The 18163-nt window shown below is 37.2% G+C and overlaps 2 protein-coding genes across 2 annotated transcripts in view; one reads left to right on the forward strand and one right to left on the reverse strand.

The window, feature by feature from the left end:
• The window catches only part of LOC136864666 (CBP80/20-dependent translation initiation factor), a 522912-nt gene extending 515048 nt beyond the window's left edge, over positions 1 to 7864 (reverse strand). The window contains exon 1 of the mRNA XM_067141963.2: positions 7725 to 7864. The gene's annotated coding sequence lies outside the window, so the exon portion shown is untranslated. The remainder of the gene's footprint in view (positions 1 to 7724) is intronic.
• A 66-nt stretch (positions 7865 to 7930) lies between these two features.
• Ccz1 (vacuolar fusion protein CCZ1) overlaps positions 7931 to 18163 on the forward strand; it is a 128754-nt gene continuing 118521 nt past the window's right edge. Inside the window, exons 1-3 of the mRNA XM_067141965.2 lie at positions 7931 to 8229; positions 8476 to 8573; positions 8660 to 8753. Coding sequence (XP_066998066.2) covers positions 8155 to 8229; positions 8476 to 8573; positions 8660 to 8753 — 267 coding nt within the window. The 5' untranslated portion in view covers positions 7931 to 8154. The remainder of the gene's footprint in view (positions 8230 to 8475; positions 8574 to 8659; positions 8754 to 18163) is intronic.

Below are 18163 nucleotides of genomic sequence, written 5' to 3' on the forward strand. Positions count from 1 at the left end.
TGAGCTTTTTTAGTATCGTTGTTCGTTCAAAGTATGCCAAATAACGAACACGAACTGTATCAAAGCTGAAAATAATACTAGAACCGTGCTCGATAGAAATGGATCACAATGAATGATTTCGATACGAAATACTAAGAATATTTTTTATTGAAAAAAGAATCGGTAACTGAAGGACCAGAATATTAATCATTACCGGTACGGTGTCGGTGCGGTCAGTTTCAATAGACGGATCCCGATGTAATAACCACAACAGCGAAGGAAGAATCAAGTGAATCTTCCCCGCGAGCCCTTCAGAGATTCAAAGCTTGGCATGAACAGTGCAAGACTTTGTTCGAAGTGAAGCATGGGGAGAAATCAGTGAGAGGCTTCAGTTGGAAAATAATTATATCGGCTGGACTGACCACAAGTATAAAATTAGAAGGAATTTTAACAGAAGCGATTGGGGTAAATTTTCATTCATTGGGAAGGGCGTGAAGGAGTGGAAGAGTTTACCAGGGGTAGTGTGTGATCCTTTTCCAAAACCTATACAGATATTCAAAAAGAGAATAAACAGCAATAGAGAAAATGAATTAAATGTTAGAGGGCATTCGACCAATGCAGGTTATTGTAAATAAAGAAATGAGTGTGAATAAAGTAATTCCATCCCCTGGTCTATGGAGATCGGACAGCCGAAGTAGGGGACTGCCTGTAGGGGTGAAGTACAGTGGTGACATCGAGGGCCCTGGGACCGCTACGGTAGCTGTGAAGACCCTTCAGGAACTCTGTAAAGTGTGGCAAAAGGGGCTCTGGTTAAGACGCAGCAGGTCGTTATGCTACTTAGGTTCCAAAATGGGTAAAAAATTAAATAAATAAATGCAATGTAAATTTTAATCATATACCAGTTGTATTATTTGAAGTAATTCCACATACTGTATATGAGTCGACTATGTTTGTAAGTACAGGAGATATTATAAGTAGAATTTTGTAAACAATATAAATTTATTAAGGATGAGCTGTATGTTTAATATAAAAAATTGTTAGCGTAAATGGTCTAATATTGTATTCTAGGAAAATGTCTTCTTCTCTTGTTAATTTAAAATTTAGTGCTTGAAAATAATGTATTTTAGTGTACACCTCATTTGCCAATAAAGAGATTTTGATTTGATTTGATTTGATTTGATTTGATTTGATTTGATTTGATTTGATTTGATTTGATTTGATTTGATTTGATTTGAAATCTGTTGAAATTGCTTGAATTCTAAATAAGACAACAAATTACTAGCATGAATAGTCACATATACAACATAACGATGCAATGCTGACAGGGGCGTAACAAATGCTCGCCTGTCAAAATAAAAATCTGGGCTACCTGAAATAAAATGTCAAAACCTATGAATAACTAATACCGCTATAAATTTTTTCTATTGGTTTTACGTAGCACCGACACAGATAGGTCTTATGGCGACGATGGGACAGGAAACGGCTGGGAGTGGGAAGGAAGCGGCCGTGGCTTTAATTAAGGTACACCGAGGTCGATAGCTGCAGTCGCTTAAGTGCGGCCAGTATCCAGTATTCGGGAGATAGTGGGTTCGAGCCCCACTGTCGGCAGCCCTGAAGATGGTTTTCCGTGGTTTCCCATTTTCACACCAGGCAAATGCCGGGGCTGTACCTTAATTAAGGCCACAGCCACTTCCTTCCAATTACTAGGCCTTTCCTACCCCATCGTCGCCATAAGACGTATCTGTGTCGATGCGACGTAAAACAACTTGTAAAAAAATTAATGTACAGCCCCAGAATTTGCCTGGTGTGAAAATGGGAGACCACGGAAAACCATCTTTAGGGCTGCCGACAGTGGGGCTCGAACCCACTATCTCCTGGTAAATTTAATTGTAGCAGGCACAAGTAATGCAATATGTTGTCAAGTTATATAAACAAATTCACTATTCATTACTGTAAGATCATTAAAAAATAATGCTTAAAACGATAGGTTTTATTTGAGTGCCTCCGTGGTTTAACGGCAGAGCTACTGAACTGCTAACCATGCACAACTTAGATCTTCGTACTTAACTACTGTAATTATTTTCATTTTTGAGTAACTGCAGAAATATACTCTGTAACCGATACCGAAGTCTCGATTATAATAATTTATTCGATTACAACACAAAAACTATACGAACAAAATCGAATAAAAAATAGATCAAATAAAATTCGAACAATATTAAAACACACAACTGATAAGTCTAGTGGCAATATTAACTTTCTCTGCCCGATTATTACTACACCATCTTCTTATTGGCATTATAAAGTGTTGTCGAATGTGTGACAACAGTTAAATATTCAAAAAAATTCGTGCATTATCCGATCTTAGGTGCATTACACAACAACAAAGAATCATTTTCTTATTAAAATACGATATTTTGGAACCAATTTTCATTGCTGTAATTAGTTTTGAATAATTTGGTGCAGGTCTTTTGTGAGGACCGTCTCGCGGTGTTGAGAGAGATTGTTTACAACTATACTGTGTTACACTCTACACAATAAAGTGCTGCTAGGTACAACCAAGTGGCCATTCCTCTACGTACGAACTGTAATAAAACAAACTCTTTCGACTGATTCTACAAAATCGCCCTGATCTTTTAAGTGGAGAGCGACATTAAGCTGTACCGGTATATACATTTATTTATTTATTTATTTATTTATTTATTTATTTATTTATTTATTTATTTATTTATTTATTTATTTATTTTGCGAGGAGTTTTCGGGGCCCCTTAAAGGCCCGGGCCGAACTGAAATGCAGGCCCTGCAGGCCCTAACGTTACGCCCCTGAATGCTGTATTACAGGGAGATTCATTTCCACTAAAGTAGTTCTTAGGAATATGGTATAAGTATGCAAGATCTGTTGCTGAACGCGAAAGATGGAATGATGAAATGAAAGACGTTCTGAATGTAGTAAACATCAGCGTGTCAATGAATGCTCGCAGCATCGTAAGTTAGTAGGCTACATCTTCAATTTCGCAGTGGACTAATGTTGCACGATAATGGATTGAGTTTTAGCATCCGCAAACTATGAAAGGACTTCGATCTAGGAATGGAGACAAACGTTGCCGCTTCTGCTGTCAGCGGCAACTGAATAAATTTGCGGATGAGTCTGATTTTCTCAGCCGCGTAACAAACGCGCCCAACACACAAGTATGGACTGTGGAGAACCCTAATGCTGTACGGTGCATATTCTATCGGGAAAGTTTTACAGTTAATTTATGGACTAGAAAGGTGGGAATTATCTAACTGCACGTCGATAATAATAATAATAATAATAATAATAATAATAATAATAATAATAATAATAATAATAATGGCCTGTGACACCAGGAGTTGACGCCGTATAGGCGACCTGCATGTCTGTGAGGATGGGGCCCTACCTAAGATGAAATCTAATGCTGAAGACTGGCGGCAAAAATACCAAGCTCCCTAGCCATAGGATTTAACTAATGAAAGGTAGAATTCCCGAACCCGGGACCCTCGAAAGGCCATGGAGTAGGACCAGTAGCGGTGATTGGGGGGGGGGAGGCGGTTCCCCTCCCCCACAGTTTATGGAGAAAACATATTTTTATTCCATTTTTCTGGCTGAAACTAGAAATTTAAAAAAAAAAGGAATTTGTACAAACCCTGTTGCCTTACCAGCTAATTATTTCCTTTATTTTCTTTAATAGCAAAATTATGTCCGACTCGTTGGCTGAACGGTCAGCGTACTGGCCTTCGGTTCAGAGGGTCCCGGGTTCGATTCCCGGCCGGGTCGGGGATTTTAACCTTAATTGGTTAATTCCAGTGGCACGGGGGCTGGGTGTATGTGCTGTCTTCATCATCATTTCATCCCCATCACGACGCGCAGGTCACCTACGGGTGTCGAATAGAAAGACCTGCCCCTGGCGAGCCGAACTTGTCTTCGGACACTCCCGGCATTAAAAGCCATACGCCATTTCATTTCATAGCAAAATTATTAGCTGAAATACGCCCAAAATGTCGTTCGTCGCGGCTAACAGATTTGTATAGCGCCACAAGTAGTGGAAACTTTGCATGTTCTGTGAGGAAGGGTAGCAGGGATATATATTTCTTTCTTAATCACGCCGTGCGTCTATTTAATTGTAATGCATGTATAATATTGTTTCTTTGGTGAAAGTTTTACTGTATAGTATTGAATCAAAATCTCAAAAAAAAAAAACTATCATTACCGCAATTAAGGTGGTAAACTCCTCCATTGGGGGTGTGCCTGAAAAGAGCTGCACCACCTCAGGATGAGGACACGAGTTTACTTAGTAAATTGTCAACCTTTACCTATCTGTCGAATTTCGACTCGAGAGCACCAAAAAAACTTACAATTTTGAAGTTTTGTTTTCAATTTTGATGTATATCAACAACCCCCCCCCCCCCCCATCCCCGGTGCTATATGCCCCACAAACGCGGGTAATTTTGTTGTCTGTAAATTTTTGCCCCTCCCCAACTTCTAATTCCCGAACGCCGCTACTGAGTAGGACTCTCATGGTCGACGACAGAAACTATTTCAACCTCTCGATCCTACATTGCCAGGTTTGAATGAATATGTACAGTACTTCTCAATGTACGCGCTACTAGTTAGTACCTGTGATTGCAGCATGACAATGCTTATCCCCATTAATCCTGCCGCTTCAGTCAACGGCCTGCAATTGTTGTCTACGCTATTACAGCTCAGTCCCACGAAGATATCTCTAACTGCATTCGGAATGTTTGCAGCCTCTACTGGTCGATGATAATAATAACGATACAGTACGGTACTTTGAGTTCAATATCCATGACACTAATATCAATCTTGAGAGTCGTCGGTGTGTTGGCATTTTAGCCTGAAATAAAGTTCCTTAGAGTCAGAAATTCCACCGACATGGGTCTCGTTTCTTAGCACATGTAAATAAGTTTACCAACCGACTGTGCTGGGTTTAGGTTCCGCAATATCGAACACAGACAGCAAGTATCTAGCCAAATGCACTAATGAACTAGTCTCACAAGTCAGTCTAGTTTTCAATTCGCGAGCTGTATATTTGCAAGGAATACGTTCTATTTGAAGTACGAAAAGAGCTTTTAAATCTCACAAACGCTCATACATGCTTAGACAGTGTAGTTGGCATGCTTTTTAAATAGATGTCTGCTTATGTAAAAATATTGGACGTTGACCTTGATTTTAATTTGTTTTCATAACAGCAGCACGAAAATTAGCAATGGATAATATTTTTCTCCTCCTCAAGAAGAATTATCATGGTATAATAATAATAATAATAATAATAATAATAATAATAATAATAATAATAATAATAATAATTACGGCCTAGTGTAGGTCTTTTACTAGTAGACAGCCTATAGGCGAGCTGCATGTCTGTGAGGATGGAGCTGTACCTAAGATTATTTGTAATATTGAAGAAATCACAAACACCCAGCCTCCGAGCTAGACGAATTAACCAATTAAGATTAAAATTCCCGACCCGGTCGGGGATCGAATCCGGCACTCCTTGGACTAAAAGCCAGTCATTTAGCCATGGAGCTGGGCATGGAGGAGTGAATCAATTCCACATCACACTTCGTCATCAATAACTACAGTAAGATGTAGGAGACAACTAAGGAAACGTATCACGTTGAAAATATTGTAAGAAGAAATAGCTTATCGTAAGAACCCAAACGTAAAACAAGAGGATACGCCGAATACACTCTGATGTCACGACACTGAACAAATATAGAAATACCACAGTCAAAACAAGGAAGAAACTTTTTTTTTCAAAACACGTGCGCTGTAAGATGTATAATTTTGACATTATGTGCTACTGCACGATCTCAGAATAATCCGGGACAGGGAGAGGGTTTCCTCTTAAATATATGTCCCCTCCTTCCATAATCTCACGTTTTGCTACATACTAGGATTCAGACAGCTTCTTTTTCACGGCTTACTACAACAAGAACGCTAAGAAGAATTACCTCGTAGGCCTATGGCAGCTGGAATAAACAGAAGAGAATATATATATAATTGCTGAAATTAATTACTACAAATTTGGAAAAATATATTATTAGGCCCTACAATACATTTTTAATCTCTTCTATTTCAGTTTCAAGTATTAGAACAACAGCCACTTCGTTACTAATTCTAGTCCAATGTTATCGAAAGTACTATCAAAATATGGCCACGCCACGATTTTAAATCCATAGTAGGCCTACAGTAGATACCAGCGACTGATAATTTGCAATGTACCTGACCCCTAAATAAAACTGTAGCAACAATGAAGCTCCTTTAACAAGATCAATCGCGTGCATTTGAAGGAGTTTCTCTCTACTCTACAGTTTCGTCTTCAATTTTATCGTCTCTATTTCATTATTAACCTACCATCTCGGATATCATCTGCGAATAATAATAATAATAATAATAATAATAATAATAATAATAATAATAATAATAATAATAATAATAATAATAATAATAATGATAATAATAATAATAATGACCGAGCAAATGGCTGCACGGTCTGAGTCCGCAGCTAACAGCTTGCATTCGGGAGATAGTGGGTTCTAACCCTACTGTCGGCAGCCCTGAAGATGGTTTCCCGTGGTTTCCTATTTTCACACCAAGCAACTGCTGGGGCTGTACCTTAATTAAGGCCACGGTCGCTTTCTTCCCATTCCTAGCCCTTTCCTATCCCATCGTAGCATAAGGTCTATCTCTGTAGGAGCGACGGAACACATACCGGTATTGTAAATAATAGGCTAATAATAATAATAAGAATAATAATGCTATCATTGTCATCGTCATTATCATTTTATTAGATATTTTGTCTATACTCTAAAGGCCAAATTTTCTGGAGTATCTAGCACACAGTACGGTACCGTACGCTTTTATAGTAGGTCTACCTACGAATTAAAAAATAACAAATATTGGACTGGAGAGGGTACACAATTATTAATTCGATTTACCTTGTCGTATCCTCCCATTCTATCAAATTAATTAATATCAAGACGTATAATTCTTGAACATTTTTTGGAATAGTAATATTCTTTAATCCATTATAATAATGTTCTTGCCGCACTCCTTCGAAGAAGTTTAAAGTCAGAGATCGCGTTTCATATCACGCTGGAAAAACTTACTTTATATGAAAAGAAATACTCAGCTTTAATTAACGTAATTTTAAGTAGAATATTTCACACATGAGTATGACTGTTACTTTCGTGCGCCGTTTTAATTATTGAAATTTCGTTCTGTTTACAGAACTGCGACACTGAAGACCCTGAGCGTTCAGTCTTTTGGACTCTATCTCGTAAAGAAAACTCAAAGCGTTCGAACAATAATTTCATTATTTCCTTACCCTCAGTATTTCAAAGTAATCCTCCTAGAACATGCAATGTGAAAAGATCAAATTTAATACACGATTTAAATTCTTGATGATAAGGAAAATGAAGAGAAATTAATTTAATCATATATCCAATTACGTTATCTGTTAAACCGTCAATAACAATTATTTACACAGACCTGAAACTTAAACATTCAACGCGTGTCTGAAATAAAGTTCTGAAGACCTTACTTTGCGACGGGTTAAATTTAGATAAGCGGAATGGAAATAACATTGTATAGGAGCGAAGGCGGCACACTTCTTTGGTTAGTAAAATTTTACATGCACAGTTAAACTGAGAAAAAAAGTACATGTCTAGACCCAACTGAATGAAGAAAAACATTTTCTTACCCATATATGTGAAATTAAACTTGACTGAAGCACGCGAAATGGAAAGAATGTCGTTCTAAAACTTTCAACCATCGCACCCCACACCCTCCATTTCGTATGTCGTTCGCTAAGACCTACAGAGTGCAGCACCAGCCTATCAAGCCCACAAAGAAGAGAGTGAGAGAGAGAGAGAAACAGGTAGCAGTATATTTATATTCTTTACGTATGCCATGGATGATCGTATCTCCGATGTTGTTGTATTCTATGGAATGAAAGTATTTTTTTGTGTTGTGTGTTGTGTCGTCTTGTTTGATGTTGGTCCAGAATCTCCAGAACTTGCGAAAAATTGAACACATTTGTCATTCACGTGAATATAGCATTTTTAATGGCATATTGTCCTTGTCATTTGGTGACTACATTTCTATCTTAGTTCATTTTAGAAAATGGAATAATGACAGCTAAGTCAGAGATCTGCCTTCAAAACTTTTATGTTTATAATTCTTCATATGGCCAGAGGGAAGGCGAGGTGAGTGTAACATTCTTATCACTGATAAATGGATATGTTTCTGTTCAGTAAATACCAGATCGTTTGGACTCGAATGAGAATTATAAGCATCTGCACTTAAAAGTGAACCCATAACCTTACTTTTTTTCAACTACAGCAGTACTTTCATTTTATAAATTATATATGTATTTAAATGAAATTATTATGGCAGACTGATTAACTGCCGTAATTTATTACTTAATTACTTTATTTATCTTATTATTTCAGGAGCTTAAAAACATTCTTTACTACTACCCCCCAGAGACTGATTTTGATACACAGATGAAAAATGTGGGACTTAGTGAAGCTATTATTAAATTTACAGAGTGAGTAGAATGTGCTGTAGTTCAGTACTTTATAATTTTAAAATCTGATTATAACTGTCAAGGTTTGTATGGCATTCTTCTTTCAGCACTTTCAATCCTGATCAAACATGTGAATCACTTCATACTCAGAAGTCTAAACAGTTATATTACCAACCTGAGAGAGGATTCTGGATGGCAATGGTGAGTAATATAAAGAATTTTAAAAAATGAATTACTTTTTCAGTTTACTTATCACCTAGGCTACTTACCATCTGATTAGATATTTATGAGTTACTGTCGGGGTTTTGTTTGGAATGTGTAAAGTAAAGTAATGTACGCATTAAATCAAATCTGAATAATTTGTCAGTTTCTTCTTCTTCTGTGCAAATGTGGGTCACTTAGGACCATGCAGAATCAACATTTGGTGAGCTTTCCTCCTTGCCAAATAGTTCATTTTCATTTTGTCAGTTTGTTGTTATGTTCTTTTAAAAGTTAACTGATTTGTTAAAATTTCACAGATATAGTTTGCATTTTACATATTATCTATGTATGTAAGATAACATGTCCTGACTGACTGACTGAGCCAAAACTACTGGACATAAAGAAATTACTTTTTAGGGTGTAGGTGCTCACTAAGGGAGAATTTTTGGTTATTCCGTCGCTAAGGGGTTGAATTTTTAAAATGAGGATATCGATATCTCAAAAACTTAAAAGTTGCAGACATGAAAATTGGTATTTGGAATCTCCTTTAAAAATAAAGAAACACGTATTTTTTTTGTTTTCGGAAAATCCCATTGAGGGTGGTGAAAAAAGGGGGGAAAGGGGTTGAACACCTTTTATAAGGAGACTTATATCTCAAAAATTGAAGATGTTACAGGCATGAAAATTGGTTTTTGGAATCTCCTTTGAAAATAAAGAAATACATATTTTTGTGTTTTTGCATAATCCGATGAATAGGGGGTGAACAGGAGTGACAAACGGGGTGAATTTTTAAAAAAGACTATGTTTGCAAATTATCTCAGACACGTAACATATTACAGATTTGAAAACTGGTATTTGGAATTTCCTGTAAAAGTAAAGAATTTTTTTTTTCTCTCGGAAAATCCACTTAAGGGGAACTGAAAAAGGAGGGTGAATTTTTAAAATTAGCACATCTACAGTATATCTCAAAAACTTAACATGTCACAGACGTGAAAATTGGTATTTGGAATCTCTTTTAAATATAAGGAAACACGTATTCTTTGGTTATCAGATAAAAATCCTTAACAGGGGGAGGGGGGGGGGGGCGTGAAAGAATTGAAAAATTAGTTGGTTTATTTGTATGAGAATGATACCAAAAAATCTAAAGATGTTACAAACATGAAAACTGGTATTTGAAATCTCCTTTAAAAATAAACACGCATTGGGGGGGGGGGGGGAATCAACGTGGTGGTGGGGATGAAAACTGAGTTGTGATAATTAGTATTTGGAAGCTCTTTTAAAGAAATGGTTACTGTGTGTTTTTGGAAAATTCACATGTGAGGAGTGTGAAAGGAAGTAAAAAAAAATTCTTTTTCTGGAGAAACTTATATCTAAAAACTGAAGGTTACACACGTAGAAATTGGTATTTGGAATCTCCTTTAAAAATAAACACGCATTTTGGGGGGGGGGGCCAACTTAACGGGCGGAGGTGGAGTGAAAAAGGAGTTGAATTCTTTTCATGAGGATACTTATATCTCAAAAACTGAAGATGTTTCAGACATGAAAATTTGTATTTGGAATTTTCTTTCAAAGTAAAGAAACATGTAATCTTTTGTCTTTGGAAAATCCACATAAGGGGCAGGGGGGAGAATTGATTGAAAAATTAGTTGAATTATTTGTATGAGGATACTTATATCTCAGGAACTAAAAATGTTGCAGACGTTAAAATTAGTATTTGGAATCTCCTTAAAAAATAAAGAAACACGCATTTTCGAGGGGAAATCAACTTGGGGGCGGGGGGCGATGAAAAAGGTGTTTAATTCTTTTTTTTTGAGGATACATATGTCTCAAAACTGAAGATTTTACAGTCGTAATAATTGGCATTTGGAAGCTCCTTTATAAATAAACGAGTATTAGGTTTTCAGAAAATTCACTTTAGGGGGGGAGGGTGAAAGGAAGTGAAAGAATTTAATTCTTTTTATGGAGAAACTTATATCTGAAAAACTTAAGGTTACACATGTGAAAATTTGTATTTATAATCTCCTTTAAAAATAAACACGCATTTTTGGAGGGGGAGGGGTGATGCACTTAACGGGCTAGGGTGAAAAAGTAGTTGAATTCTTTTTATGAGGATACTTATATCTAGGGACCTGAAAAATTAGCATCTACTTGTTTCAAAATTAGCATCTATTTTTTTCCAAAATTAGCATGTATTTACAAAGTTAAAATAATCGTATGGTATTATTAATTTTATGATTCAGAGTTTAAGAAGTGCAATTATTGGCCTTGGTTCACACACAGTACAAATTCATTGTTCAAACGAAAGCATTGTCAGTACTTTGGCATTGCTTTTTTTCTGTCTGTAACCACCGTGTTTTAATGAGACAACATGCGCTCGCTATCTGCATTGTTCGTTGTGGTCCACAACAACTCAATACAGTATTTAGCAAATATGCTGAACTCTGTCTCAACTGCAGTTATTGCAAGCATGACATCACATTTTTCAATTTCTTTCATCTGGGTTTGAATTGCATGTTTCAGAGAACAGCAACCAGACCAGATATCGTTTCGTGTGAGATCTGTTACTCCAAACAATTTCTCAAGCTCATCTAATTTATCAGTGTTATTCAAAATTATATTTTTTCGATAAAGAGCTTTAGAAATTGACACAAAATGCTTATGGTTGGGGTCTTTAGCTTTCAATGTGGCTAGCTTGGACTGTGAAGATTGAGCAGCTTTGACAAATGTCTCTACATGCAGCCTGCTGTAGAGGAGTGAGCTTAATCAAAGAATCATTAGTTGCCGCAGAAAAATTCCCCTTACAAATGAAGGTAAAACTGGTGTAAAGTTTATGCAGTTTGGGGTAAGGGAGATGTGAGGTAGGATACAGAGACCCTTTAAGTTCGTAAGGAGGTCAACCTATTCAGCTGCATGATCTGTGACAAAAACCATGTGGGAGTGAAGATTATTCACTTCTCGGTCACTCAGATCAGTCAGGTACTTAATACCACAGTTGTTGATGTCTTTCATGTCAGACATCTTGAAAAATGTAACAACATCAGTAAAGTAAGCACTCAAATAAAAGCCTGAAACCAGCTAATCCATCAGGTTATGACAGGTGCAGGAAAAGCTTTGCTTCCTTTGAAGCACCATACTTTGATGTTATTAATTGTAAATAATTAATATTTTCGCTTTCTTGTGTTCAAAAATACAGACTTTACCATCGCAACCACATGATTTAAATCTGTCATCACTGCGACCCAACTGTTGCCAACCAAGCTGATCTGTACATGCATTTATGATCCCCTATGACCATACTTAATGTTTCATAACACCGGGTCATATAAGGGGCACTGTCACTAACAAACACTTCAACTGCATCATATGGTACACTATAACTGCACAGAGCTTCTAAAACAGCACGAGAGCAGTTTGTAGCATTTCCTGCACAAGATAGTTCACAGATACAACGTGCAGCTCTCTTTTCAATCCGGCTGGGACTTGGAATATGATGATAAAAACACAACGGCGCATTCTAACTGTAGTTTCATCAGAGTATGTTGATGTTCTTCCCCACTAGAGCCTCTGCTGTTCTTTTCTGGTGGTCAGATGCAACTTCTAGAAGGAAAGAAAGACCTCAATTTATAACAAAATAATTTAAAATTACTGGATCAGTTGGGTACGGGTAAGATAGTTCGATATGGAAATCGCACTCAGATTCGGTATCCTTCAATTTTACGCGTGGTTTCGATGTCGTAATACCTAAACTGTATCCGATCAATGAAATCGAAACTTACCCGGTAAATATACTTCACGTAGAGATCTCGCACATGGCAGCCCTTCATTTGAAAACTCAGTTATCCACGCTTTTAGCTCTTTGCATTCCAGCTTTTCAGAGGTATATTTGCTTTGGCAACTGTGCATTTCGAGAAGTTATCTCTGGAAATTTTTCGTCGTTTACAACTATCTAGCTGTGTAAGCACAGAAGATTGCTTTCTTTGAGACGTACTAGCAGCAGGGGTTGAACTTTCGTTATCGCGTCGCTTACCTACGTGTTTTTCAGATTTAACGTATTTCACAATTTTATCTTTTTTTTTTCCCCCACCCTACTCGGCAGTTATAATACTTGCAAAACACTGTCGCTGAATCTATGGCATATAAACCATCCTTTGCATATTGCTGAGCCCTTTCGTGCGCAGTTTTTGTCGTGCACCCCATAACCTAAACGATCGCTCGACTTTCTACTCTTCACAAGTTTCAATGTTGAACAACAGGACTGTGTCTAGCTCGTTATTTTCGTGACACTCGATTTACATTTCGATAATAAACAATACAGATCTTATTCCCCTGATATTCCAATTGTAAATATCGATTAAAGTCAGCAGGCAGCAATCGATTGGCTACTTTTCTTCATCGATCGAAATGGTTGAAAGATTTATGCATCATATTTTGTGAGTATTTCTGACGATTTTGCTGAAATATGTTGTTTTCGCCAGTAAAATAGCACATTTTCACAGAATTCATACCAAAATCGCATATTCATACTAATTTCGGATTTTGGGTCACAATTCGCATTTTGTCGCACTTCTATTTATGCGTAAAAATTATTTTATTCCACATTAGAATTACCGTAGGCTTGGATTCAGTACAAGATTAAAAAATTCGCATTTATCGCAAATGCGATTTTTTTCAGGTCCCTACTTATATCTCAAAAACTGAAGGTTAGGGGAATGAACATTTGTATTTGGAATTTTCTTTCAAAGTAAAGAAAGACATGTTCTTTTGTCTTTGGAAAATCCACTTAAGGGGGGTGAATGAATTGAAAAATTAGTTGAATTTTTTGTATGAGGATACTTAATCTCAAAAACTAAGGATTTTAAAGGTGTGAAAATTGGTATGTGGAATTTTATTTAAAAATAAAGAAACACGCATTTTGGGGAGGGGGGAATCAACTTAACGGGTAGGAGGGGGGGGGGTGAAAAAGGAGTTGAATTACTTTTATGAGAATACTTACATCTCAAAAACTGAAGATGTTACAGACGTGAAAATTAGTATTTGGAATCTCCTTTAAAATAAGGAAACTCGCATTTGTTTTTTTGGAAAATTGACGTCAGGGTTGGGGGGTTGAAAACAAGTACATAAGGAGTTGAAATATGTTTATGAGGATACTTTATCTTAAAAATTGAAGCTGTTACAGACGTGGAAGTTGATATTTTGAATTTCCTTTCAAAATAAAGAAACGTGTATTTTTTGTTTCCCGAAAGTCCGCTTATGGTGGGAGAGGGGTGGAAAGGTGTGAAGTTGAATTATTCTTATGAGTACACATTTATCTCAAAAACTGAAGGTGTTACAGACATACAGACATGAAAACTGGTATTTGGAATCTCCTTTAAAAATAAAGGAACATGTATTTTTTTATTTTTTTTTCTTTCGGAAAATACACTTAGGTGGGGGTGTGGGAAGGACTGATCAAGGGGTTGAATTCTTTTTATGGGGATAATTATGTATATCTCAAAAACTGAAGATGTTACAGATGTGGGAATAGGTATTTGGAATCTCCTCTAAAAATAAAGAAACAAGTATTTATTTTTTCGACTTGAGAGAAGACTGTTTCTCACATGTACAGTTCTGTGTCGCATGGTCGTCTTAGCCCCAAAAGGTAATACCAAAAACATGGTTTACAAAGAATGTCTGGGGTAAATGAAACTCAATTTTTGGGTGAGATTTTATAGCCTACTTTGGGAATTTTCAGATAATGTCTTAGTACAATGCCAAGGAACGAATACTTTGATTTAATTACGAAATCCACGCGAGTGAAGCCGCGGGTAATTGCTAGTCATAGTGTAGGCCTATTTGTATTGTTGGTTGTAGGCTAATGATAATGTTGTTCTGCCTTTTTCAACAACACAATTGAACTGCTTGCTAGTACCAAGTTAAAATAAACATTCTCTATATGTGCGTTGGACTACACTGTTGATTAACAATTTTAATTAGATCATGCATACTAATGTGCTACTTAACTTTTCATTATTTCCTCACTGATACTTGAGTGTGTTCTTCAGTTACTCCTTAGGCCTATGTATCAACTTTGATATTGTTGACCTCTGTGAGAGAACTGTGCAACTTCATATGCTTTCTTGCATATTACTGAGTCAAGATGTAGAAAATAAGAATTCATAGTTGCAATGATGTGACATGCATGCACTGTTTGGAGCAAGCCCCAAATGTGTGTGTTGCGCTTGGTGTCTTACATTATTTGCAAGTTAGACCACAAAGGCAAGCAGTGTTAGTCCTCCTTTCCCTACACTCCCCAAGCGTGGCATTTATATTGACTGGTGAAGTATTTTCCTATGATTGTAAATGTGTTATAGAGAGCCTTTTAAACTGTTTGTTAGGATCACATACATTTAGGGAGAAAAGTAATATTAATTTGAACTCCCAAATAGAGAGACTTGAGGACTAAATCACATGGAGGTTTAGAACAATATTTTAATGTAACATGGTGGCTGTGCAGTAGTGGAAAAATATCATGACTCTCTTGCTGGCCATGTTTATTTTTTAAATAAAAAAGAAAATGCTTGTACGAAAGATGGTATCGAGAATATGGATAGTTTCCGTGTTCTACGCACACGTCATGCAAATTCTAAACATCCTGGTGCATCCATTGTTTCTCTAGCACGTTTTGGTAAAACCAGTATAAACCTCAGTAAGCAACGTATTTAAAAAAATCAACAAAGATTTGTTTCTTCCGTAGAACGTTACTAGAACACTCAAAACATCTCATCCTCTCCTCGACTATCAGTTTTGAATTGGCAATGCCCATGAAATTCCCACACTATGTCCCTGATGATGATGATGATGATGATGATGGTTATAATTATAGTCAGAAAAACAATAACTCATTATCTAGGCCTAACTCTAATTCATAATTATAATAAAGTATAAAATATAGTAGTAGGCCTACTGATACAAATTGGTGGGGATTGTTCATGAATAGTCTTAAAATGTAGCATATAGGCCTAACATACACTTGTAAATAATGTATAGAAGAAATAGAATACCTCTTTCACATAAATGTCACTCGAAATTTTTTATTTTTTTTCAATCCACCACAGCAGAAGAATAGACAAAACATTTTTGGACATAAAAGATACTATTACATGTTATAAACCTCATTTTTGGTCCATATTGAAAAATTCAATAGGTGGATCAAAGAACACCTTTATTATTTTTGAACCCTAAAAGATACATCGGTAAATATTGGGTCTGCCAGAGTTACGTTAAATTGACATTAAAATCACTGATCAACTGGTTACGGTAAAGAATCAGACCATCACCAGTCAGTTGTAGGCGCTCTTAAATGCTATTACATATATCCGTTAAGGTGCGAGGATCAAGATTAAACTGACTAACGTAACTAACCCCATTTTTGGACATAAAAGATAAATCAGTAAATATTGGGTCTGCCGGAGTTTCGTTAAATGGACATTAAAATCATTCATAACTGGTTACGGTAAAGAATCAGACCATCACCAGTCACTTGTAGGCGCTCTTAAATGCTATTACATATATCCATTAAGCTGTGAGGAACAAGATTAAACTGACTAACCTAATTAACACTATGGCACTACATCTCTGAAAGGCCATGGCCTACCAAGCAACAGCTGCTCAGCCCGAAGGCTTGCGGATTACGACGTGTCATGTGGTCAGCACAAAGAATCTTCTCGGCCGTTATTCTTGGCTTTCTCGACTGGGGCCGCTATCTTACCGTCAGATAGCTCTTCAATTCGAATCACGCCACGAACCTACTACGCTGGCGTAGCAGGGGGAGAGGTGATACTCCCACGTGGCGCGTCCCAGGTGGCGGATAGGGGGGTCCTAACCGGCTTGCCGGCGGACTTGGGGGAAATAAAATACCTCTCGCAGACCAAACACACAACCCCTGTGGGTGGGGGACGCAGACGAAGAATACACCCACGGTATCCCCTGCCTGTTGTAAGAGGCGACTAAAAGGGGCGACCAAGGGATGATCCATTTAGAACCATGAGACTACTTGTAATTAGTACCATCACGCAGGGAACACCATGGATCGCATTAACTTGTGCATAGTACCACTATGTTAGGTATGCAATAGGTTTGTGATAAGTAGCGACAGTGTGTGTATCAGGAGGAGGGTCCTACAGTACCTGTGATTCGTACCCCTATATGAGCAACACCATGGGATGAGCGACACCATGGTTCTGCCTTACCTCTCCTCTGTTCCCACTATGTGAATATTTCCACGGGATAGTACTAGTTCCTGTGGTTAGTTCACTTATGTGAGGAGCGCCTTAGGTTTGTATTGCCTGTATCTAGTGCCGCAGTGTGCGAGACACTGCAGGTCTGTGTTACATGTGCGCATTACACTACCTGTGAATAGTACCATAATGTGTGGAATACCATGAGTCTCCGCTACTTTTGATTAGTACTGCAACATTGCACATAGCATGGTTCTACTTTCCTGGCGATAAATACCATTATGAGTGGCTGATGACCTGGATTTTGGACCCGTTTCGACTATACAAATAATTGATTCCGCATCATGCTATAGAAGCAGTCCCTTGGTCATTAATACTATTGTTTTGTGCCAGCTTCTGTGCATGTGAGGCACTGTGGGTCGGACCCACCAATCATTTTTAATTCATATCCGTCCATCCATTCATTCTTCGTCCTCATGCTTTGAATTCTGGTCAGTGGAGGATTTTGGAATTTTAAGTTGTCATTTCATTTCGTCTCATTTCGTACCATTAGGGGCCGATGCCCTCGATGTTAGGCCCTTTTAAACAACAAACATCATCATAATTCTAATCACGTAGGCTAAGTGGACCTCGAACCAGCCCACAGGTCCAGGTAAAAATCCCTGACCTGGCCTTGAATCGAACCCGGAGCCTCCAGGTAAGAGGCAGGCACGCTACCCCTACACCATGGGGCCGGCCGAGGAACAAGATAAGATGTGAAAATACTGTGTTCTTGTACTATTACTCAAGATATAAAACCTTGAATAGTGCACTCACTATATATGACTACAAGAGCGCACGTCAACAATATTTAGCCTACAGCTGTTAACAAATTTATTTCTTCTAGAGCTCATTCCTTAGACTATAAGAAATCTATATAAGATGCGTTAGGCCAAAACAAGATTGATATTACTTGGATGAATAGCAAAAGACATGCTCATCATTTAAACAATATAGCATACATCATTCATTTAAGTTTTAAGACGGTTGAAAATGCATGCACTTATCTATTACTCTCACACATTATTCACTCCTACATTACACCCTGAATATTACTGTAGCTTTGTTCATATTTGTAGAATGAAACTGTTTCATTTTAACTTGTTTTGAAGAGAATGTTTGACATTAAACTAATGGATTTAAGCAAATACACTA

This window comes from Anabrus simplex, chromosome 2 (assembly GCF_040414725.1).
Source record: "Anabrus simplex isolate iqAnaSimp1 chromosome 2, ASM4041472v1, whole genome shotgun sequence".
Lineage (NCBI taxonomy): Eukaryota > Metazoa > Arthropoda > Insecta > Orthoptera > Tettigoniidae > Anabrus > Anabrus simplex.